This window comes from Paramisgurnus dabryanus, chromosome 24, assembly GCF_030506205.2.
Source record: "Paramisgurnus dabryanus chromosome 24, PD_genome_1.1, whole genome shotgun sequence".
NCBI classification, from domain to species: Eukaryota; Metazoa; Chordata; class Actinopteri; order Cypriniformes; family Cobitidae; genus Paramisgurnus; species Paramisgurnus dabryanus.
The window spans coordinates 21228942-21253688 of record NC_133360.1 but is presented as its reverse complement, the minus strand read 5'-3'; the positions used below and the strand labels follow the sequence as shown (position 1 = coordinate 21253688).

Sequence of the window (24747 nt, the reverse complement as noted above, 5' to 3'; positions counted from 1 at the left end):
GTAGTCCGAATATTCTAATTTGTACTTTGTATTTTGATCCAAACTGCCTTGCTGTCTACGGCCTATGTCCAAAGGGAACATTTTAAATAACAAATACATTTTTGTTTCATCGGATACATGCCGTTGTCACGGTTATGCGAAGTTAACTTCCCATCAATGTGTGTTTATTGGTCTGGCTAGTGGCTAAATTGACCTCTGAAACAGAAATGATTATAGAAATAAAAAAGTTTTGGTTGCCTAAAGACAAGGGAAGACAGCAAACATTGATCACCAAAGAGAGGTTCAGCAGAAAGGCAAGAATTTAAGGATATGTTGCTAACATTGTATAGCCTACATACATTTTACATAGTAACTTTAGCCCAGTGTATTAGTTGATATTCTTTAGTTATGTTTGGGTCAGTGACAAAAATGGTTTAAATTTTTTTTTTTACTTGTTTTAAAAGCATGCATCAGGTTTATATTGTATTTATGTTTATTTTATGCAATAAAAACTACATTTGCACCATTTTTATGAAAGTTAAGATTGAATGGACCTATAAATGTCGAATGGTGTAGACGCCAATTACGCCAAAGAATGTGAAATATTAAATATTTTATCCACATTGATGCCATGTAAGCATAGTTTTAATAGTTATTTTTAAATGTAAATGTTAATGCATTTTTGTAATATTTAAAACAGCTCTGTTTTCTAAATAATCTTTGACAAATGATGTAAAAATTTATGTAGAAAAAAATAATTTTACACTAAACTAGATGATTATATTTTATTCCACATTTTTTATGAATATATTTATATTTTCATTTTTAAAAAATAGTAGTTACACCAATTGACACAGACCGGTTACACCACATTGACATTTTTGCAATTATCCCCCAAATATTCTGTCAAAATGAAATAAAACCAGAAATTTTAGCATTTGTCCTCAAAAAAGACAGAATGTATATTTGCATAAGTAATCTGCAAATTTATTTTCAAATAATTTTAACCCTTTTACATTTAATTGAACCATACGGACACAAAATAATTAACGTCATGTCATTAAACCGTATATAGATTTGAAAAGGTAATCTACTTGTTATTTATTTGGCTTGTTATCAGAAATAATCTACTGTAGAAGGATTTTGTTGTTATTGATTCTTTGCTAAGTTTACCAGAAGTTATGTTTAGACCGCAAAAGCCGTTTGTTTATGTTGTTACTGGTGAAACCATTCAAATAACACTTCTCAGATAAATTGCATATGAGATTAAACGTACATTTTGATTTAATTTTACTAGAGTTTGCTGTTAGCATGTTGCTAAGCTAATGCTATGACAATTAAATTGAAGCATAAATACATGTGGCACAGAGATACATTGGGTCAAACTGTCATTTTTTATGATCTTTATGTACTTGGTCCACCATAGAATATATAAAAAAATATATATAAATGACACACAGCACACACTTGTATATTATGCTAAAAATCACTTTTATTTTGTATGCGATTATTTGCGATTAATCTTTTCCCAGCGCTATATTTAATATTTTTATGTTTATATATTTATAGAAGAAAATTTTTCTGAAAGGCATTTTCTGAAAATCACAAAAAATGCTGGTGGGCAACTTTCAACAAAAAAAAAGCTGGTGGTAAATGAGTTAGCAAGCATAATTTTGCTTCCTGCTGTTTTCGGCCCCCCTACCTATGTTGTCTTAAAATGCTGTCTAGTTAGGTAGCTCGCTTGGATTTTTCATAGAGCTGTTCACACTATTCTGTAATGTTTTGAAGACGCTGAGGAGTAATTAGTCTTGTCTTCATGTCATTGGTGTTAAAAACATACACTAATTCTTAGACAAGTTCACGCTCGGTTGGCATAAATTATCATTTTCGTTCACCATAGTGACAGGGTTGAGGAAAAATCTGCATACTGATTCGAAACCAATTATAATTAGCAAGCACCCCTGTTATTTCCTTTCCTAATGAACTATGTTAAATTAATTGTGCATAAAGAACACCACTATGCCACCAATTAAAGCTAGTGTAATGAATCTTTGACTATTAACAACACTCTCACAAACCAGATATTTGATTCATATAATCGATAACATTTCCATAAATAAAGCGATAAAGCAAACCATGACCCATATTTTCCCTTAACCAGTATTTTCTTAGAGTCAGACATCATGTATACTTTCGAAATACTAGACATCTCCCTAAAGGCATATGTGGGTGGCTGAGGTTGTTCGCAGGGCCATTGACTGAACGCGACACGTCCATATGGCGACTCACTAATGAGCCGACATGTGAGGAGTCATGAACAAACGCAACTAAATAACAAGCAAACACAGCTGTCCTTAACTGTTTGTTCAAACCCGTTATGTCTTTCCTTCTGTACACCCACACATTCCTCCATAGGATCCTCTGTGACCCAATGATACTGTACACCTATATGTGTATATGCATATACTCTATAGCACCTAAATTGCTATGCTTTTATGAGAGGCGTTGTTCAAGAAGTCACAATTAAAGCTTTGGGGCTGACCAACCTACAGAATAAAATGTAGTTATTGTTAACCAGGGGGTGAGACTTAGCTGTGGGTTGGAAAGAACAAATAAACTGCAACTAAGTGTAATGTTATATAAACTTCTGGTTCTGTTATATCAGACTGCATGGCTGTATAAAGTACTCTTGATATTTATAAAGCTTGCACAAATGTAAATGATGGATTGACGGCACCTATTGACTTCTATAGTAGGGAAATAAAATACTATGGATGGCAATGGGTGCCGTCAACCCATCATTTATCAAAATTTAAGGGCACATGATTGCCGCTTTAAATAAATTCTTTTTTACTTTACTAAATTTAAATGCACCAATTGATTATTTTATGTTTAAAAATTGGTAAAATTGAAAGTGCATGCTCGAGTTGAATCTGTTGAGTATGTGAATATCTTGGGAATGGGTGGATCTGTCTAAAAAAGAAACATTTCCTGATGAGTCTCTGATAAGGAAACATTTACTCACAGTCTGGAGAGAGCCGGATTCTTCAGGAACAGAAGCTCGGGGATTTGCTGGAGACGATTTCTGTTTAAACGCCTGGTGGGACATTAGGACACCAACTTAGTTTGGATTAATAAAATCGTACAAAATTTGAACATCTTAAAGGGGACATATCATACAAATCTAACTTTTTTCACGTTTAAGTGCTATAACTGAGTCCCCTGTGAATATGTGTATAGTCACTTGGCCCCCTTGTGATGTCAGAAGGGGATAGTACCACCCCTTAATCTGCAATATCCAACCACGGCACTGCCATTTCAGCCCAGTCTCATGAAATTTCGTCATAGTCACGTTTTTTATTCTTTTATCGTGATATTATCACGAATTTCCGTGCTTTTTCGTGATCATTTAATGAATTCCTGTTTTTGTGTACTGTTATCACGTATTGGTTACTCAACTGCTTTTTCCTATTTTTAAACCATTGTTACTTCGGTTTAGGGTTAGATTTGGTGCTTGCATTAGAATGTCACTTTATACATTGGTTTATACTATTTTTTTCTGATTTATTTTTTTATGTCGCCTGGCGTTAGGGTTACAGTCGGGTTTCGGTAGGGATGTCATTTTATGTAAATCTAACCCTAAACCGAAGCGACAATGGTAAGAAAATAGGACAAAACAGTTGAGTGACCAATACGTGATAACAGTACACAAAAACTGGAATTCGTTATACGATCATGAAAAAACGCAGAAATTCGTTGAAATTCGAAACCTTGTGAGACTGGGTAGGCCATTTAGTACAGAGATCAGCTCATTTGCATTTAAAAGGACACACTCAAAGTGGCCATTTTAACATGTTATAATACTGGGTCCACCAAAGATTTATTTGACATCTTAAAAAGTCTTGTGAAATGTCCCCTTTACATCTGCTTTGCTAGACAAAGACATTCAGTTTCTTGTAAATCTTGTGTATATGGTCAAAACAGGAGTTGAATTATCACAATGTAAGAAAAGGAATTTGTAAAATTGAAAGTTTTTGAACTTACAATCTGTCCAACTCCTTGAGATCACTGAATGCTCCTTTGTCTATAGAAACAATTTGATTATCCATGAGGTGTCTGTAAAGAAGAAGACAGATAGATATAAATGTATAATAGTGATTGATATCAATAAAGATCCTGGTCATAATGAATGACACAATAAAACAATCTATTTTGCATTAAATAAAGTTAAAGATTTTGTAAATATAATCATACATTAATTAAATTATTATGCAATTATAAAATTGTGATTAATAAAATATGAGACCGTAATTTATATGTATTAATTATTTATAAATTACTAAATGCACTCATGCGATTTGAAGCTCCCTTACACAAATTACTGAATGTCACGCACTGTTCTCCAAGCAGAAGTCTAAAATTTTCATTTTGTTGTGGCTTTTTATGGCTCCACCAGAATATTCAGATGCATAAGAATTAATACATTCATCGATAATGGCTGTGTTTTGTGGCCTATGGGCAGTGTTGGGTGTAACTAGTTACAAAGTAACTAGTTACTGTAATAATATTACTTTTTTCAGTAACTAGTAGTGTAAGGCATTACCCGTCTGAAAATGGTAATATTATTACAGTTTTCCCGAGCTAGTTACTTAAGTTACATTCGCCAGTAGCACCTTCATCACACAAGGCACAAAAAACAGAGAACAAAAGGGAAGGGGAGGAGGGCGTGAATGGAACAGTGATTGGTCTAAGTTTGGCACGAGGTATCATTTACCATCACCGATTGGTCGACACCCGGCAGCCAGCAGCACAGAGCGGCAGCGGCACACTCAAAGACAGATCGGGTAAATGGAAGCGTCAACAACGGCAAGCTCTTTTTCAGAGGAAGGTTCCCAGCAACAGAAAGCTAGTTTCGACGGGTGGAGATTCAGTCATATTTTATTATGTTCAACGGAAGAAAAATAACTTGACGGTGAAGTGCACACTCTTTAATGTTTCTCCAAACGCTGTGCCCTACGTCCAGTAGCGGGTAAGGAAGCCAGCATTTTCTTGGCTGTGGCTTGCCCAAATAAACATTCTTGTCCAGAAAAAAAATGTAACTAGTAATATAACTAGTTATATAACTAGTTACTTTCTCCAGGGAGTAATAAAGTAAATTAAGGCATTACTATTTTTGAGAGTAATATGTAATACGTAATATATTACTTTTTTGAGTAACTAGCCCCAACACTGCCTATGGGTTAAAAACATGAAAAAATACATTCAAACTGACAATTAAACTCTTTGTTCTCTCTCTCTCTCTCTCTCTCTCTCTCTCTCTCTCTCTCTCTCTCTCTCTCTCTCTCTCTCTCTCTCTCTCTCTCTCTCTCTCTCTCTCTCTCTCTCTCACACACACATAAAATATTTTTAATTTTGACAAGGTATTTCTTACAGAGGTCAATTTAGCCTATATATACAAACATGATGTTACAATATTTTTTTGATATAACATAGTGCAATACGTTTTTTGTGTTTGTTTCTCTGCTATTTCTTCTTTGTGTGTGGATTGCGAGCTTTCAAACTATCTCAAAGAGGACATATCATGGAATTTTTCCATGTTTAAGTGCTATAATTGGGTCCCCAGTGCTTCTAAACCTAAAAAATTGAAAAAGATCAACCCAGTAACCTAACTTTGGGAAACCATTCTCTGCAAGCATGTGAAAAAATAGTTCATTGAAATTTGGCTCCCCTTGTGATGTCAGAAGGGGATAATAACACCCCTTAATCTGCACTATCCAATCACGGCACTGCCATTTAGTACAGATATCAGCTCATTTGCATTTAAAAGGAAACACCCAAAAACACACACCTACAAAATGGCAATTTTATGCTATAATAAATTATCTGATATTTTGAGATAAAACTTCACATACGTACTCTGTGGACACCAAAGATTTATTTGACATCTTAAAAAAGTCTTGTGAAATGTCTCCTTTAATGTTTTCTAGCTTGTTTAGTTTAGTTTTAGTAAAGTAAAGTTTACACATGTGGCTACGTAGATCAACCTTTATAGATCATGTTGTGAAAGCTACTGAAATTGTTTGTATTCATTTATTTCCTGTCTTTGTTGCATTGAAGAATTTAAGTTGAAACCAAAAAGCCAGCTGTGACCTAAAATATTTGTTTAGAGAAAACCTTGTTTCGCTGTTATACTGTGTACAGGCACGTGCACACATAGACATCAAAGGGGGCTAGAGCACCTGCCCTTTTTATTCCTGGAGAGAAAGTGCCCTTTTTTCTGGGGTGCTTTAAAAAAATATATATATAATCTTTATTCATATAACAACTGATGTCTGTCTGTTTCTTGTGTTTTTTACTTGTTGCTTATTTAATTTAACATGAATTTATTCAGGAATCATTTAAATAAGATTTAAACTCTTATATAAAGAAAAATAGCGCTATTTGTGGCACACAAACGGTTAACAGATGAGTCCCGCCTCCAAAATTCACATCGCTAATATGATTGGCTTTACCTTTCCATAGTCCCGCCTCTCTAACGTACATCGCTTTATGATTAGTTTGTCTACACTCGTGCTGCATCATTCGAGCTTCAAGCGCCAAAGCTCAGCCTGAACGAGACGTGATGTGCATGATTATACAGGCAGGCTACCGGTAAGTGTGTGAGGAAGAAAACATTCTTATATTAACAGTTTTATGCATAAAATATAGGACACGTTGTTACACATAACGATTCAGGGACATTGTTTTCCACGGCAATCCCATATTAACCTGAAGAGTTGCAAACTTGTAACATAGTGTATGTAGTTTAAACAGACTGCTCATAAAATAATAAAGCACAAACAATAATACAATTGCTAACTACAGTAGTAAGCTTTTTTTTTTGCGTTTTTGTAACGGCTGTTAAATAAGTATAATGTGTTATACTGGAGTGCTGGAGTAGATTGGGAAGAAATCTGATGGTTCAGTATTTTACTTGCTGAATTTTCACTGACATCACAAAATAAGTAAAATATAAAATACAAATAAAATAGGCCTAATCTATATTTGTTGTTTCTGACATGTGTAACCCTAATAAATATGAAACCTAAGAATAAAGGTGCCATAGGATGTGTTGTCATAATATGTTAAATTGTTTTTTGACAATTACATAGAAGGTATGTTGCTTTATTAAGTGCAAAAATTATCCAGAAACGTTTTTACATGTCCATTTACAACCCTAGAATTTGTCATTTGAATGAAATGGTCTATTTTTGCCCTATTTGAAAGGGTCATGAATAATAATGTTGAGCTCTGCTCTGATGCTCATGCCAGAAGCTCACATTAGTAAACAGACCTTATATTTTGAGCCCGTATCAGACAAAAATACATTTTGAGTAACAACTAACAACTAATCAGCTAAACGCTAGCATATGATATGGCATTTATTGGCATGTAGCGCTAACTCAGCAGTCACAACTTTGTGTTTAGCATTTTAACACATTTGTAATTAATGTTATTGTAATGTAATTTAATGTTTTCAAAACATGCACATTGTGTAATGGCTTCCTTTGCTGCTCTATAAACCTAGACTACTAAGGAGACCATGGTGTCTGTGTGAACTGATTATTTTGTAGACATCTTTTGAAAATTAAACAATTGCGTGAGTTTAAGGAAGAAAAAATTAATTAACTTTTTTAATATTTAAAAAAAAGGAAGTCAGAATTGCGTTAATATATATACTTTTTGTTTAAAAAAAAGAAAAAAATATACATAATTATGAGAAGTGCCCTTTATTTCACTTGAGCCCCTGCCCCTCAAAATGTCTGTGCACGTCCCTGACTGTGTATGTAATATAACTTTATGAAATATAAATGAGATTTACACTGAACTCACAAAATCCTCAGGTGCTTCAGTCCAGCAAAGTCGTCCTTTCCAATGTGTGTCAGATTGTTTGCGTTCAAGTCTCTTTAAAAAAAAAGGAAGAAAAAGAATCACTCTTAATCACAAGTGAAATACTGATTGTAATTTATTGGATTCAGATTTTTGGGTAAATGAGCATGTCAGTTACAGTACTGTATTATGATTTTATGTTTTATTGACATAGCAACCTAAACCCACAAAAAACAATTTTAAGATTTTATATAAATTCATACAATGTAAATCATACAAAAAAAACGTGAAGGTCTAAGGATGGGTTCACACTTGGCAGTTTTGGTTCGATTGCTATGTTAGTGCCGATCATTTGAGCAATTGTGAAAAGAGCTATCCAAACCCGGGTGTGCACCAAGCAAACAGACCAAGATGGCTGAAAAGTCTTTCAAATAAACTGTAGTGTGGTACAACATAAATTTGAAAGCAACAAAGACATCGAAAACCATCTAAATGAACTTAAAACAGGAAATGATAACCCTAAAAAATGCTAGTGCAATGCCTAAAAATACAGACTAATCTTAGGGAAAGTCGTGTTCACAAAAAATGTTAATAATTTATTAGTGTCCATGGCACAAAATTCAGCATTTTTTCATGCCTTGGGGGCAAATGTATTTTTCATGTCACTTGCACAATTTGTATAAATATATTTTCGTAACACATGCATAGGCTGCAAAATATTGTAAAATTTGAATAGGGTCAGTGTATTGGATACTGTGAAATGTTATTTACCCTTTTTATATATGTATTTTTTATCATTTTATTATTTATTTATTTATTTTATTTTATTTTAGTGTGTTTTTATTCATTAATTATTATAAAACAATAATTATTTTATAATTTTATTTTCTATTATGACTTCTTGTCACTATTAGAATTAGGCTACTATCTTATTATTTCTCTAATCTTTGTTGGTCCCTTTATATTTTGTCTTGTTGGTCGTAAGATGTATGTATACATAAATGTAAAAAATCTAAAAAAAAAAACAATAATATATAAATATATATATATATATATATATATATATATAATTTTATATATTTTCGTGTCCGTGGCACAACTTTTTTTCCGTTTCATTTTATTTATTATTTTCATTATTACTTACATTTTAAGACATCCTAACACAAACCCCAACTCTAACCCCAACTTCAGGCGAGAATAATTTTAAAAACGGAAAAATAACATGTAACAATACATAAAAGTACATCCTAACCCAAACCCCAAATCCAACCCCAAGCGACAATGATTTAAAAATGGGGGGGGGGGGGGGTAGCAAAACAATACATGAAATGACAAAAAAAAGAAAGTCGTGCCACCTACACGAAAAACTATTTATAGAAATTAGTGCGCGTGACACGAAAAAGACATTCGTGCACAAGGGACTAAGAACAGCTGAATTTCGTGCCATGGACACAAATAAATGAATCAAATATTCGTGACTATAACACGACTTTCCGTGAGATCATGTTGCAAAAATCACACCGTTTGTTAACCTATAGGAATAAAGTTGATCATATCTTTATCTGCGCATATAATGGAATTCCTGGCACTGTTTTGACTCTTTTAAACATTTTATGAGCTCTTTGTTTTGCAGCATTGTTTTGGATGATTTCAATTCGTTGGAAAATAAACATCATAAATGCTGACCAATCAGGTTGTGAACTTGTTGTCATGCCTTCAGGTTCAGCACTCCTGTGTAAATGCAAACTGGAAATAATAATTATTTTGTTTTGGTAAAGAACCACAGAATTGAACTACACTAGGCAAGTGAGAGATGGTTAATACTAAAATTGTAGTAAAAGTCAGCATCACTAAACATAAAATAAAATCAGCATTGGAAAGTAGTCTGATGGCAACAACATAAAGAGAAGTCTGGAGGCTGAAAATAGACTGAACCGACTGAATTAACTTTTTTGCCAAACAGCCAGAATGCAAAGCGAGTGGGCTTGCATGCAGACCATGGCGGTCTGTAAGACTGATGACATCAATAACTGGATAACAAGCCAATTATCCACAACATTCTGAGGGAAGAAAAAGAGAAGGTAACACAACTGGTGGCAGAGTACAAGCCCTCAGTTAATGTTATTAATTAAAAAACAGCTGTAAATACTTAGAAATACTAAGAAGAAGAAGAAAGAAAAAAACAATAATAATATCAGCAGAAAAATGTGTTGTCATAACATAAAGGGCTTTGTCTCTTGGCTTTGTATTGTTGACAGAATTTGGCCCTTGTTAAAAAATAATTGAAGAACCCTGGTAATTTGTTTAGTAGGGCTGTTAAACGATTAATCGCAAACAAATTAAAAGTTGATTAACTTAAAATTAAAAATGTTATGTAAATGCATAATATATTTGTGTGTTCTGTGTGTAATTATTATATATAAATACATAAACACATTCATGTATGTATTTAAGAATCTTTTAAATGTGTATATATTTATTAATTTATATTGTTATATATTTTATATCATATATAAAAACTGATTTTTTTTACATTTATACATTTATGTGTTTTTTATATACATAATAATTACACATACATACAGTATATTATGAAAACCCAAACTTTTATTTTGTATACGATTAAGCGTTTGACAACACTATTGTGTAGTATATTTTGTGAGTGTCTATTGTGTTTAAAATGAATCTTTAACTGTGGGTTCACATCAGATGCGAGTTCAACGGTTTGCGCGAGTAGATTACATACAAAGTCAACGCAAAGATGCAATCAAATGCGTCCTCATGTGGGGCGATGCGAATGACACGCTATCCGCCTCAAACGCGTCTTCACTCAAGTTGAAAATATTCAACTCGAGCGAAAAATTCGCATGATACGAAGTTAAATCCCACAAGTAATCTAGAGAGAGTAACGCGATGCCACGCTTTTGGTGTGTACGTAGCATAACTATAGGTTCACACAAGATGCGAGTTCAACGATTTGCGCAAGTAGATTACATAAAAAGTCAATGCAAAGACGTAATCAAACGCGTCATTGCATGGGGCAATGCAAATGACGCGATATTCACGGGGCGTTTGCCACGAAAACACGCGCTATCCGCCTCAAACGCATCTTCACTCAAGTTGAAAATATTAAACTCAAGTGAAAAATTTACATGATACGAAGTTAAATCCCACAAGGAATCTAGAGAGTGAAACGCGATGCCCCGCTTTTGGTGTGTACGTAGCATAACTGTGGGTTCACACAAGACGAAAGTTCAACGATTTTTGCAAGAAGATTACATATAAAGTCAATGCAAAGACGCAATGAAACGCGTCCTCGCGTGAGGCGATGCAAATGATGCGATATAGGTGGGGTGTTTGCCTTGAAAAACACGATATTCGCCTCAAACGCATCTTCACTCAAGTTGAAAATATTCAACTCGGGCAAAAAATTTGCATGATACGAAGTTAAATCCCGCGAGTAATCTAGAGCAAGTAATGCGATGCCCGCATTTGGTGTGTACGTAGCATAACTGTGGGTTCACACAAGACGCAAGTTCAACGATTTTCGCAAGTAGATTACATACAAAGTCAATGCAAAGACACAATCAAACGCGTCCTCGCGTGGGGCGATGCGAATGACGCGATATGGGTGGGGTGTTTGCACCAAAAACATGCGCTATTTGCCTCAAACGCGTCTTCGCTCAAGTTGAAAAAATTAGCATGACACAAAGTTAAATCCTCCGAGTAATCTAGAGTGAGTAACGCGATGTCCTGCGTTTGGTGTGTACTTAGCATAACTGTGTGTTCACACAAGACACAAGTTCAACGATTTGTGTGAGTAGTTTACATACAAAGTTAATGCAAAGACGCGATCAGACGCGATCAGACGCGTCCTCGCGCGGGGCGATGCGAATGACACAAATTAGGCGGTGCGATTGCCATGAAAACGCGCTATTTGCCTCAAACATGACACAAAATTAAATCCCCCGAGTAATCTAGAGCGAGCAACGCAATGCTACGCGTTTGGTGTGTACGTAGCATTAAGCATTACTGTTGTTTCTACGTTGTGCTTCTGTTTTGAGAGTAATGCAGCAAAGAGTAAGAGAACATACTTATAAAAAATGTGTATTTAGTAATGCAAAAAAGCGTCTACCAAATGCATAAATGAAATTTTTTTGTGTGTGTGTGTGGAAATTTTACAGTAAGATTAGAGATTTAAGTTAAACTACGCTCAAATAAGTGACAAATCCTGCAGATTTATGTTCAAGTATTGTTAAAAAGGGAGATAAGCCATAGCATGAGACCAGAAAATCTCAAAAATCTATAATAAATTGAGTTTTTTTTTTTTTGGTGAAAACTCTTCTATATATCACCAGAAAATGAAAACAGTAATGTACCGTGTCTCTGCTTCAGAAGAAATTTCAGCAATGTCTCAGACTGTGCTCAGAGATTTGAATATAAAAAAAAAAATTTCTACAATCTTACAAGACAAGCTATCCACATAATATTTAAAGTATAGCTATATACTTATGCGATAGGTCAACAATTGTCCTATTTTTATTCCTATTCCAATTTGTTGAGAGATAGATGAGACTAAGCTGAAACTTCATTATGTCTCCTCAGCTATCAAAGCGCATGTACATTTGGTTCAGCATTGCACTAGAAGCACAAAAGGCCATGGGTTTGATCCTACTGAATACACATACTGATAAAATGTATAGTGTGTAATGTCCTTTTTGTGTTGCCATGGGCCTTTTTAAGCCACACAGAATGTATTACTGTGCAGTCTATTGGACACCAGTGCCCGACAGGAAAAAAAAACACAATAAGGACTGAATTCTTTTTTTTTTTTAAGCTGAATGCCGAATAGCCGCCGCCCCCTTTGTAGTGGAAAATGCATTTGCACACTTGTACAGTAGTGTCACATGGGGCACGGGCTATAATAGTGCTATTGTGGAAAAGAGCCCAGGTGTGACCAATCAGAGCAATGAACTCTTTTAATCCTTTAATTAGTCCAGCATCTGTGGCCAACACCAGGACCAGTAACCTGGAAAATTGGACACAAAAGACACTTGATCTCTTCATCTGCTGTTCACACGAATCCCTTAGAGCCAACCAAGTCCACAGATATATGTATATACATATTCTGTATAATGCAATGTGTTATAAAGTCAAGCATCGGGTAACCACAGAATGATATTTTGAGTTATTTTTAACCCATGGCATTGGTTAAAAATGGACAAAACACTGCTGGGTTGTTTAAACCCATTTTTTGGTCAAATATTATCTGGTTTTATTCACCTCAATGCCAGAGTACATAACGTTTTGATCCATTTGTTTGGGTGTACTCATTTTTTTTAAATAAAATATTGAAATTGATAATTATTTTATTGTCATTTCAAATAATTTAAATAATGTATTTGATTGCTTATTATAAGTACTGGAATGTATTATTTTATTGACACCACACAGTAAAAATTCCTTGTTGCACTTAAATGTTTATGATTATTTGACTTGAATTAACAATTCATTTGAATTTTTTTGAGTAATAAGGAGTTGCACTGAAAAATGATTCATTCAATTTACTAAATTTTTTAAAGGTTGCAATCAATGCAATAATGTGGTTGCAACCAATTTATTAAGCTACATTTTTTAAAAAACTTTAGTGAAATGTAGCTTAAATAAATTCATTTCAACCACTTGCCTTAAACAAAAATTAGTAAATTGAAAGAATATTTTTTTCAGTGTGCTATAAATGATACAAATAAAAGTCAAATAACTTAAGCTAATTCAACTTTTTTTGTAATTTATAGCAACTCCTCACTAGTCAAGAAAGTTGAAATGTATTGTAAATTTAAGTTGATGCAACTTAAAGATTTAAGTGCAACAAGGATTTTTTTATAGTGTACATTTTATTACTTTGCACAAAAGTTTGCTTCCTAAACCGAAATATTACATACCGAAAGTAGCCTATATGAATAATCCATCACTGAAAAAAATGATTCATTCCATTTACTCAATTTTTTAAAGGTTGCAATCAATGCAATAATGTGGTTTCAACCAATTTATTTAAGCTACATTTAAAAAAAAACTTTAGTGAAATGTAGCTTAAATAAATTCATTTCAACCACTTGCCTTAAACAAAAATTAGTAAATTGAAAGAATAATTTTTTCAGTGTGCTATAAATGATACAAATAAAAGTCAAATAACTTAAGCTAATTCAACTTTTTCGTAATGTATAGAAACTCCTCAACTAGTCAAGAAAGTTTAAATGTATTGTAAATTCAAGTTGATTCAACTTAAAGATTTAAGTGCAACAAGGAATTTTTTATAGTGTACATTTTATTACTTTGCACAAAAGTTTGCTTCCTTAATCGAAATATTACATACTGAAAGTAGCCTATATGAATAATCCATCACTGAAAAAAATGATTCATTCAATTTACTCAATTTTTTTAGGTAAGTGGACGCAATCAATTTATTTAAGCTACATTTAAACAAAATAAAAAATTAGAAAAACAAGACAAAACAAAAAAAAAACGTTTGTTTAAATGTAGCTTAAATAAATTGATTGCAACCACTTACCTTAAAACAATTTAGTAAATTGAATTAATAATTTTTTCAGTGATCTAAAGTGGCACTTTAATATAAAATATTAATTAGAAAAATTAATTACATTTATTAAAATAAAATAAACGTTCAGGATGAAATGCAGGTTAAAATCAGACGTAAATGCAGAGAAATAATAGAGAGATAATACATTCAAATAATATATACACTCTTATTTTAAAATAAATGGACTCCCTGAAGACTTTAAAATCAATAAAGAATAACAAACTTACCCTTCTTTATCTTTGTTTCACTCTAATTAACAGAAACCACTCAATATTGTCATTATTAGGTACACAAACATGTGCAGCCATTCAGCATCTGTGTTTATTTTTATATTATATACATTTGTTCTTTTTGAATATGCAACCTTTTGAGTAGGTTATATGTTTACTCGCGGGAAATGAGCAACAAATCTAAGCAGTGATAATAGTATCTGTCATGGCTGTGACAGATATATTGCAATGTAAACAAAATGTATGCTTTATAAAAAAATTGTTCAAACATGCCTTTTACTGGTGTGTAATAGGAAAACATGTATTTCTGTATCACTTGAGCATTGTTTAAGCAACATAAAGGACATGGGTTCAATCCCAGGATCACACAAACTGATATTAAGTGAAACTTGAATGCACTTTAGAATAAATGCATAAATGTCAATGACTTTGTTTAATTTGGTATAAAACGTTACACTGTAAAAAAAATCCGTAGAAATTGCAGCTGGGTTGCCGGTAATTTACCGTAGATTTAAATTTATGTTATTTACTGGCAACATTTTGTTCAAAGTTGAATGAACATTTAACATTTACAAGTCTTTGTCTTTACAGAGTAAAACTAAAAAAACAGCATCAAGCAAAACGTTCTGGGAAACAAAATCTGAAGCAAAAAACAGAAAAAGGTTGATGATGATTTCTGGTTCCCAGAATGCTTTGCATGAGGGTGTTATTGTATAGTTTTATTCTGTAAAGATAAAGACTTGTAAATATTTAAAATTTATTTAACTTTGAACAAACTCTTGCCAGTAAATAACATAAATTTAAATTTACGGTAAATTACCGGCAACCCAGCTGCAATTACATTGTAATTTCTATGGATTTTTTTACAGTGTATGTGTATGTGATTTCCCACATAGGATGTTGAGATTCTCCCTTATGAGTTTGCCAAATTTCATAATGTTTCAAAATTTAAGGTTCTACAAGCAACCTTTAGTCCAACCAAGTACAATCAACTCGACCTCTTATTACCTCTTGCGAGAGCCAGATATAAATTGGACTCTTGTGACATGAGATACCATACCAGAAACTTCCATGTGATCTAATCAATCGATTCATTTAATAACAACCACCTTTATTTAATTTAGCCTGATATATAAAACGAAACGGCAGCTTGCTGGTCCAGTATTAGGAACAGTTATACCTCAACCCGCAGCCTTTTGCCCTCATCCACGACCCCCCCGCCTCCACCCGGTCAACTCAAATAACGGCGCCTCCACAACTTAATTCTTTACCGCTGCAGGACCAAAGCTCAAGGGACGATAGCTGATATTATTTGGCTAGTGCAGTCTCTGTGATAAATGACTCTCTTCACTGCACATCGCCTAGGGAGCGACAGAACTACTGGCTGTTATCAATACTGCTTTCACTCCTAATTGTTCAACAATAGGTTCGACACATTGAACCCTACATAAACGTCTTTGTATTGTTCGTTGAAGCATGCGCTTTTAGATCAACATCTGTTGTTGGAGCTGAAAACGTTTGGGTTAAGGTCCATTCACACCAGGAACGATAACTATTAAAACTAGGCCTACCTGTATGTTAGCATCTACTACACAATTGGGTAATAATGTTATGTTTATTTTTACACTTTAAAGGAAAACACCACTGTTTTTCAATATTTTACTATGTTCTTACCTCAAATTAGACAAATAAATACATACTTATCTTTTTTCAATGCGTGCACTTAATCTTTGTACAGCACATCGTGAATGTGTTAGCATTTAGCCTGGACCCATTCATTCCTTAGGATCCAAACAGTGATGAATTTGGAAGCCACCAAACACTTACATGTTTTCACTATTTAAAGACGGTTACATGAGTACTTACACGAGTAAGTATGGTGGGACTGAATAAAACGTAGTGATTTTTTAAGCGGATATAACATGAGAACTATATTGTTTGGTGGAAGAGCGCTTCGTTTGCAGTACTTTGACCTCGGCGCGCAGTAACATCATCACTCCTGACTATTTCTCCTCTCGCCAAGTACGACTCACTCAAACTTCTGTCAATATTACTGCACCCGAGGTTGAAGTGCTGCAAACTAAGTGCTCTTCCACCATACAATATAGTTCTCGTTTTTTATCCACTTAAAAAATCACCACGTTTTACTTTATGCCATCATACTTACTTGTGTAACTATTCATGTAACAGTCTTTAAATAGGGAAAACATGGAAGTGTTTGGTGGCTTCTAAATTCATCCCTGTTTGGATCCTAAGGAATGAATGGGGCTAGGCTAAATGCTAACACATTCACGACACGCTGTACAAAGATTAACTGCCCACATTGAAAAAAGATAGGTCTGTATTGATTCGTCTAAGTTGAGGTATAATAAAATACTGAAAATGTTGGTGTTTTCCTTTAAAAGCATGAACTTTTTACATTTGAATTGATTTGATTGGTTGTCAATGTTTTATTCAGGGTCCCCACACTATAGTTTACTTCAAATTCAAGGATCTTTCAAGGACTTTCCAGGTTAAATACGCTAAAATTCAAGGACTAAATGTGGGGACACATTTCAAGTGAGAGCAAGGTTACATTGTGTTACCTTTTAAGATACATTGTTACAGTTCCCTTTTGAGGAAACTCGCGCTGCGTCACTGTGGTGACACTTTGGGGACGCCTCCAGGTGTAAGTGCATCTGAATGTGTATATCAAATTGAACTAATGGTGAGGCTTAACGACAAAGACATGGGGGACGCAGGAGCCAGGAAGTATATCGCTATCTGAAATATTGCCAAAGACGGCATTAGGGACGCAGGAAGTATGGCAAGGGAGACGCAGCGTCTTGTTCCCTTCTCAGGGAACAACAGTTACATACGTAACCCGAGACATTTTCATGTGTCAAACACAACTATGCAAAAAAGCATTTTGGTATGAATCAACATTCGCATACAGAAGATATAAGCATTTAAAGCGAACAGTGTAGCACGTATGCTTAAAAAGTCTAGAATTTTCATGATATTATCCTGCACAACACAGGGAATAATATGGATTTTTTACAAAAAAACGTCTTGTATAAAATAGATTCATGCACTTTAAATGACCTGTATCTATGTATGTATATTTTCAAAAACTTTCCAGGGTCTTGAATTATTTCCCCCAGATTCACAAACTTTCAATGACCCGTGGGAACTCCTATGCTGGATTTTTTTCAACCCACGGTTGGGTAAAATATAAATTCAAACAGCTGGTTTAAATTAACCTACTCTCTAAAAAATGCTGTATTATTGTCAACCCACCGTTGGGTTAAAAATTGACAAACACAGCCGTTGGGTTAAATTAAGATATGTTTATATTTGACCCAACAATGGGTTAAAAAACTCCAGCATAGGTTAAATTACAACTTAGAATTTTTTTCGAGTGTTGAAAGTGTGTATATTTGACCCAGCTATGGTTTGAAACAACCCAGCACAACTTATTTGTAACTTAACAGTATTTGTCCATATTTTAACCGACCGAGGTTTGAAAAAAAAGTTATTTTAAAGGTATAGTCAATGCTAACCAAAACCCCTTAAGCGTCACTGTACTAACCATGCTAAAGAGAGATGATAGGTTGGTAAGGATGTTTAAGTGTCAACAACACCCTAGCCACAACCCCAAAAATCACCTAAAATTGGCTTCGATTGGAATGTTTTCACCCTCCAACCCCACACTTAAGTCTAACTCGAGCTTTGAAATCTGATTGGTTGGAAGAAACTGTTAATTAAACCCCTGAGCCATAATCTTAAATACACAAATGTTGATTCTAGTATATTGTCTACACTACACTTGAGGTATATTCATGCTTTTGTCATGCTTTTAATTCCTGTTTAAGTATAGTTGACTAAAATATGAGGCATTGGTTTAAAGCGCAGTGACCTTAGGAAGAATACATATGATACGTCTTAAAGTGCATTTGAGGAGGGCAATAACCGGAATTACATCCTGTAAATCAATTGACATTATTGTCCTGTAGTATCCGTTTCATTCGCCATGTCACAGGGTAAACAATGGTTTTGACAGCGAACACTGACATATGAGACACCCAAACCTCCGAGACACACAAACACACCCCTGCATACACAGAGATGCCGAGGGGGTCATAATTTAAAGAACAACGCTGTAAACAAAACCCAAATACCAAATATGTGGCATGTTTGCTGAGAACGAAACCTATTGAAGTGGCTCTCATAGGGTTAAAAGATTACTTATCTCTTTTATCTACTATGTTGTGCTATGAGTTGAAAGATCTGGGATGGCAACTGGAAGGTTGTTGGTTCGAATTTAAAGGAATGCTAGGGGTTTAAAGCAAGATAAGTACTACAGACAGTCTCTATGTAAACCTTGTCTAAAGGATTAGTAAAGTCCATTGTAAGTTGACTATAAATACAAACTGTCATTTTTACTAAATCAGACATGAGTACAAGTCATTTTCTGCTGTAATTGATATTAAATGTTACTAGAGCATATCTTGTGCCTGTCACATTCCTTCCAAAGTTCTTTGCAGGGTTCGAACCATACAAGCTTAGATCTTTAAGCACAACATGAAAGTTAACTAAGTACATACATCTTTAAAACATAGGACCACTGATCTATAACATTTGCTTTCAGTGCCCATACATTTAAAGACGTCTATAACATTTGCTTCTCAGTGTCTATACCAGGGGTAGGCAACGTCAGTCCTGGAAACTTTCCTTGATAAGCTTGTTCAGGTGTGCTTGATTAGAACTGGAGCTAAACTTAGCAGGAAATCGGCAGTCCGGGACCGACGTTGCCTACCCCTGGTCTATACATTTATAGACATCAACTATATTTTGTTCTCAGTTATTTATAAATGTATAGACGTCTATAACATTTGCTTCTCAGTGTCTGTATTTAAAGATGTCTATAACATTTGTTTCTTAGTGTCTATACATTTATAGATGTCTATAACATTTGTTTTTCAAAGTCTATACATTTACTCTATAAGACATTTACATTTATTCATTTAGCTGACGCTTTTATCCAAAGCGACTTACAATTGCAATATATGTCAGAGGTCATACGCCTCTGGAGCAACTAGGGGTTAAGTGTCTTGCTCAGGGACACAATGGTGTGTCACAGTGGATTCGAACCCGGGTTTCTCACACCAAAGGCGTGTGTCTTATCCACTGCGCCATCACCACGCCAAATGTTATAGACGTCTTTTAATGTATAAACACTAAGAAGCAAATGTTATAGACGTCTTTAAATGTATAGACACGAGAAGCAAATGTTATAGACGTCTTTAAATGTATAGACATTGAGAAGAAAATGTTATAGACATCTAAATGTATAGACATTGAGAAGGAAATGTTATAGACGTCTTTAAATGTATAGAATCTGAGAAGCAAATGTTATAGACATCTTTATATTTATAGACATTGAGAAGGAAATGTTATAGACGTCTTTAAATGTATAGACAATGAGAAGCAAATATTATAGACGTCTTTAAATGTATAGAAACTGAGAAGCAAATGTTATAGACGTCTTTAAATGTATAGACAATGAGAGGCAAATGTTATAGACGTCTTTAAATGTATAGACACTGAGAAGCAAATGTTAAAGACATCTAAATGTATAGAAATTGAGAAGCAAATGTTATAGACGTCTTTAAATGTATAGAAACTGAGAAGCAAATGTTATAGACGTATTTATATGTATAGACACTGAGAAGCAAATGTTATAGACATCTAAATGTATAGACATTTAGAAGCAAATGTTGAAGATGTTTTCTACATTAAATGTATATGGGTTTAAAAAACAAATGTTATAGACGTCTTTAAATGTATAGACACTGAGAAGTAATAATATAATATCAATTACAGCAGAATAATATCAATTACAGCAGAAGACACCTTCAACATTTGCTTCTCAGTGTCTTTATATTTAAAGACGTCTATAACTTTTGTTTTTCAAAGTCTATACATTTAAAGTTGTCTATAACATTTGCTTCTTAGTGTCTATACATTTAAAGACGTCTATAACATTTGCTTCTTAGTGTCTATACATTTAAAGACGTCTATAACATTTGCTTCTTAGTGTCCATACATTTAAAGACATCTTTAACATTTGCTTCTCAGTGTCTATATATTTAAATACATCTATAACAGTTGCTTCTCGTGTCTATACATTTATAGATGTCTATAGCATTTGCTTCTTAGTGTCTATACAATTATAGACATCTATAACATTTGTTTTTCAAAGCCTATACATTTAATATATAAGAAATCTTCAACATTTGCTTCTCAGTGCCTATATATTTAAATACATCTATAACAGTTGCTTCTCGTGTCTATACATTTATAGATGTCTATAACATTTGCTTCTTAGTGTCTAAACATTTAAAGACGTCTATGTCACGTCTATAACATTTGCTTCTTAGTGTCTATACATTTAAAGACATCTTTAACATTTGCTTCTCAGTGTCTATACATTTAAAGACGTCTATAACATTTGCTTCTCAGTGTCTATACATTTAAAGACGTCTATAACATTTGCTTCTTAGTGTCCATACATTTAAAGACGTCTATAACATTTGCTTCTTAGTGTCTATACATAAAAAAGATGTCTATAACATTTGCTTCTCAGTGTCTATATATTTAAATACATCTATAACAGTTGCTTCTCGTGTCTATACATTTATAGATGTCTATAGCATTTGCTTCTTAGTGTCTATACAATTATAGATATCTATAACATTTGTTTTTCAAAGTCTATACATTTAATGTATAAGACATCTTCAACATTTGCTTCTCAGTGTCTATATATATAAAGATGTCTATAACTTTTGCTTCTCAGTTTCTATACATTTAAAGATGTCTGTAACATTTGCTTCTCAGTTTCTATACATTTAAAGACGTCTATAACATTTGCTTCTCAGTGTCTATACATTTAAAGACGTCTATAACATTTGCTTCTCTGTGTCTATACATTTATAGACATCTATAACATTTGTTTTTCAAAGTCTATACATTTAATGCATAAGACATCTTTTATATTTGTTTCTCAGTGTCTGTACATTTTAACATGTCTATAACATTTGCTTCTCAGTGTCTAAACATTTAAAGACATCTATAACATTTGCTTTTGTCTATATCATTTGCTTCTCAGTGTCTAAAACTTTTTAGACGTCTATAACATTTGTTTTTCAAAGTCTATACATTTACTGTATAAAACATCTTCAACATTTGCTTCTCAGTATCTATACATTTAAAGACATCTTTAACATTTGCTTCTCAGTGTCTATATATTTAAATACATCTATAACAGTTGCTTCTCGTGTCTATACATTTATAGATGTCTATAGCATTTGCTTCTTAGTGTCTATACAATTATAGACATCTATAACATTTGTTTTTCAAAGCCTATACATTTAATATATAAGAAATCTTCAACATTTGCTTCTCAGTGCCTATATATTTAAATACATCTATAACAGTTGCTTCTCGTGTCTATACATTTATAGATGTCTATAACATTTGCTTCTTAGTGTCTAAACATTTAAAGACGTCTATGTCACGTCTATAACATTTGCTTCTTAGTGTCTATACATTTAAAGACATCTTTAACATTTGCTTCTCAGTGTCTATACATTTAAAGACGTCTATAACATTTGCTTCTCAGTGTCTATACATTTAAAGACGTCTATAACATTTGCTTCTTAGTGTCCATACATTTAAAGACGTCTATAACATTTGCTTCTTAGTGTCTATACATAAAAAAGATGTCTATAACATTTGCTTCTCAGTGTCTATATATTTAAATACATCTATAACAGTTGCTTCTCGTGTCTATACATTTATAGATGTCTATAGCATTTGCTTCTTAGTGTCTATACAATTATAGACATCTATAACATTTGTTTTTCAAAGTCTATACATTTAATGTATAAGACATCTTCAACATTTGCTTCTCAGTGTCTATATATATAAAGATGTCTATAACTTTTGCTTCTCAGTTTCTATACATTTAAAGATGTCTGTAACATTTGCTTCTCAGTTTCTATACATTTAAAGACGTCTATAACATTTGCTTCTCAGTGTCTATACATTTAAAGACGTCTATAACATTTGCTTCTCTGTGTCTATACATTTATAGACATCTATAACATTTGTTTTTCAAAGTCTATACATTTAATGCATAAGACATCTTTTATATTTGTTTCTCAGTGTCTGTACATTTTAACATGTCTATAACATTTGCTTCTCAGTGTCTAAACATTTAAAGACATCTATAACATTTGCTTTTGTCTATATCATTTGCTTCTCAGTGTCTAAAACTTTTTAGACGTCTATAACATTTGTTTTTCAAAGTCTATACATTTACTGTATAAAACATCTTCAACATTTGCTTCTCAGTATCTATACATTTAAAGACGTCTATAACATTTGCTTCTCTGTGTCTATACATTTATAGACATCTATAACATTTGCTTTTTAGTGTCTATATCATTTGCTTCTCAATGTCTATAACTTTTTAGACATCTATAACATTTGTTTTTCAAAGTCTATACATTTACTGTATAAAACATCTTCAACATTTGCTTCTCAGTATCTATAAATATAAAGACGTCTATAACATTTGCTTCTCAGTTTCTATACATTTAAAGACGTCTATTACATTTGCTTCTTAGTGTCTATACATTTAGATGTCTATAGCATTTGTTTTTAAAGATATTCATACCATTTGTTTATCAGTGTCTATACATTTCTAGGTGTCTAAAAAATTAGGTTCTTATGCCTTTATAGACGTCTATAACACTTGCTTTTCAATTTCTACACATTATAATTAATAATTATTGAAAACAAGTAATATACATCTATATAACATTTGTTTTTCAGTGTCTATACATTAACATTTGCATTATCCTATATCATAAGGTGCCTATTAAAAGCAATAAGACCAATGACAATGTGGCAGAAAAATGTGATAAATACCTTGTTAAACCATCCACACTTTCTGTGAAACATACACATGCACACCAAAAGTGTGAACATAAAGAATGTAAACAAGTTCAAACAGTACAGTACAAATGTTTATGTTTTACAAGATACTCACAGTCTTTCTGTGTTCTTTGGTATATTTCGTGGCACATTCTTGAAGGCAAGTCCATGGCAGTCCACGGTGGTCCCCGTACAGGAACAGTGAGGTGGGCACGCTTCAGACTGACCCACCAGAACCAGGGCACCCAGTGCACCCCAAATCCACAAACCAGCCCAACCCAGCATCTCCACACCAGAGTCCAAGAAGCAGAGTTTGTTTAAACCTCTACTCTCTAGTAGCTAAACATAAACTAAACTATTACACAGAAAGCTGAAGTTAAAACACTCAAAATAAAAGAAATTAAAACTAAAAGTAAATTTAATTGAAGCCTCAGACTGGTTTCAAATACTAAGGTGAACTCTTGTATGGCTGTTTTCTTCTCTACCGGCTGGTTTTGCTCTGGTCTTTGTGCTGTGGTTCAACCACAGTCTGCTTTTACAGTCCCCTCTCCATTTCTTTCCTCTTGGGAAGAGCTCTGAAAGAAGGAGTCGTACAATCTCCCACACGCGTCCTCCCTCATTCACATATAGGAATCATCCATCAAAGGATCTACAAATCACAGTGTCTGACTCCTCCCAGTCAATATTACACCCTCCGACGGTTTCTAACGGACACACACACACATATACGGGCAGGCAGCACTCACGTCTCTTCTCTCTCAGTCACAGTAATGGGAGTCCTGCAGTCGACAGAGCGATGATGCCCACAGTCCTGCTCTCTCCTCTGGGGGTTTTAACACTCACGTGCTGGCGGGGGACTTGGATAAGAAGAAGCTGTATAAACACAATAATGTCTAACCTCACATATCAGCTTTGATTTAGATCCACACAAACAAGAATTAAAATTCCTAGCAGAATTAAAGGGCATGTTGAGAATGTTTGGTTTGAAAATTATTATGAACTTATTTATACTTTTGTTTGTATTTAGATTTTATTTTTTTATTTTATAAAAAATTCGTAGTATTTTTGTCTTGTTTTCAGAAAAAATAT

The 24747-nt window shown here is 33.5% G+C and overlaps 1 protein-coding gene across 1 annotated transcript in view; it reads right to left on the bottom strand.

The window, feature by feature from the left end:
• The window catches only part of slit1b (slit homolog 1b (Drosophila)), a 69824-nt gene extending 45366 nt beyond the window's left edge, over nucleotides 1-24458 (bottom strand). The window contains exons 1-4 of the mRNA XM_065259414.2: nucleotides 23774-24458; nucleotides 7852-7923; nucleotides 4024-4095; nucleotides 3005-3076 (exon numbers count right to left, since the gene is read on the bottom strand). Coding sequence (XP_065115486.1) covers nucleotides 3005-3076; nucleotides 4024-4095; nucleotides 7852-7923; nucleotides 23774-23943 — 386 coding nt within the window. The 5' untranslated portion in view covers nucleotides 23944-24458. The remainder of the gene's footprint in view (nucleotides 1-3004; nucleotides 3077-4023; nucleotides 4096-7851; nucleotides 7924-23773) is intronic.
• Nucleotides 24459-24747: the final 289 nt, after the last annotated feature.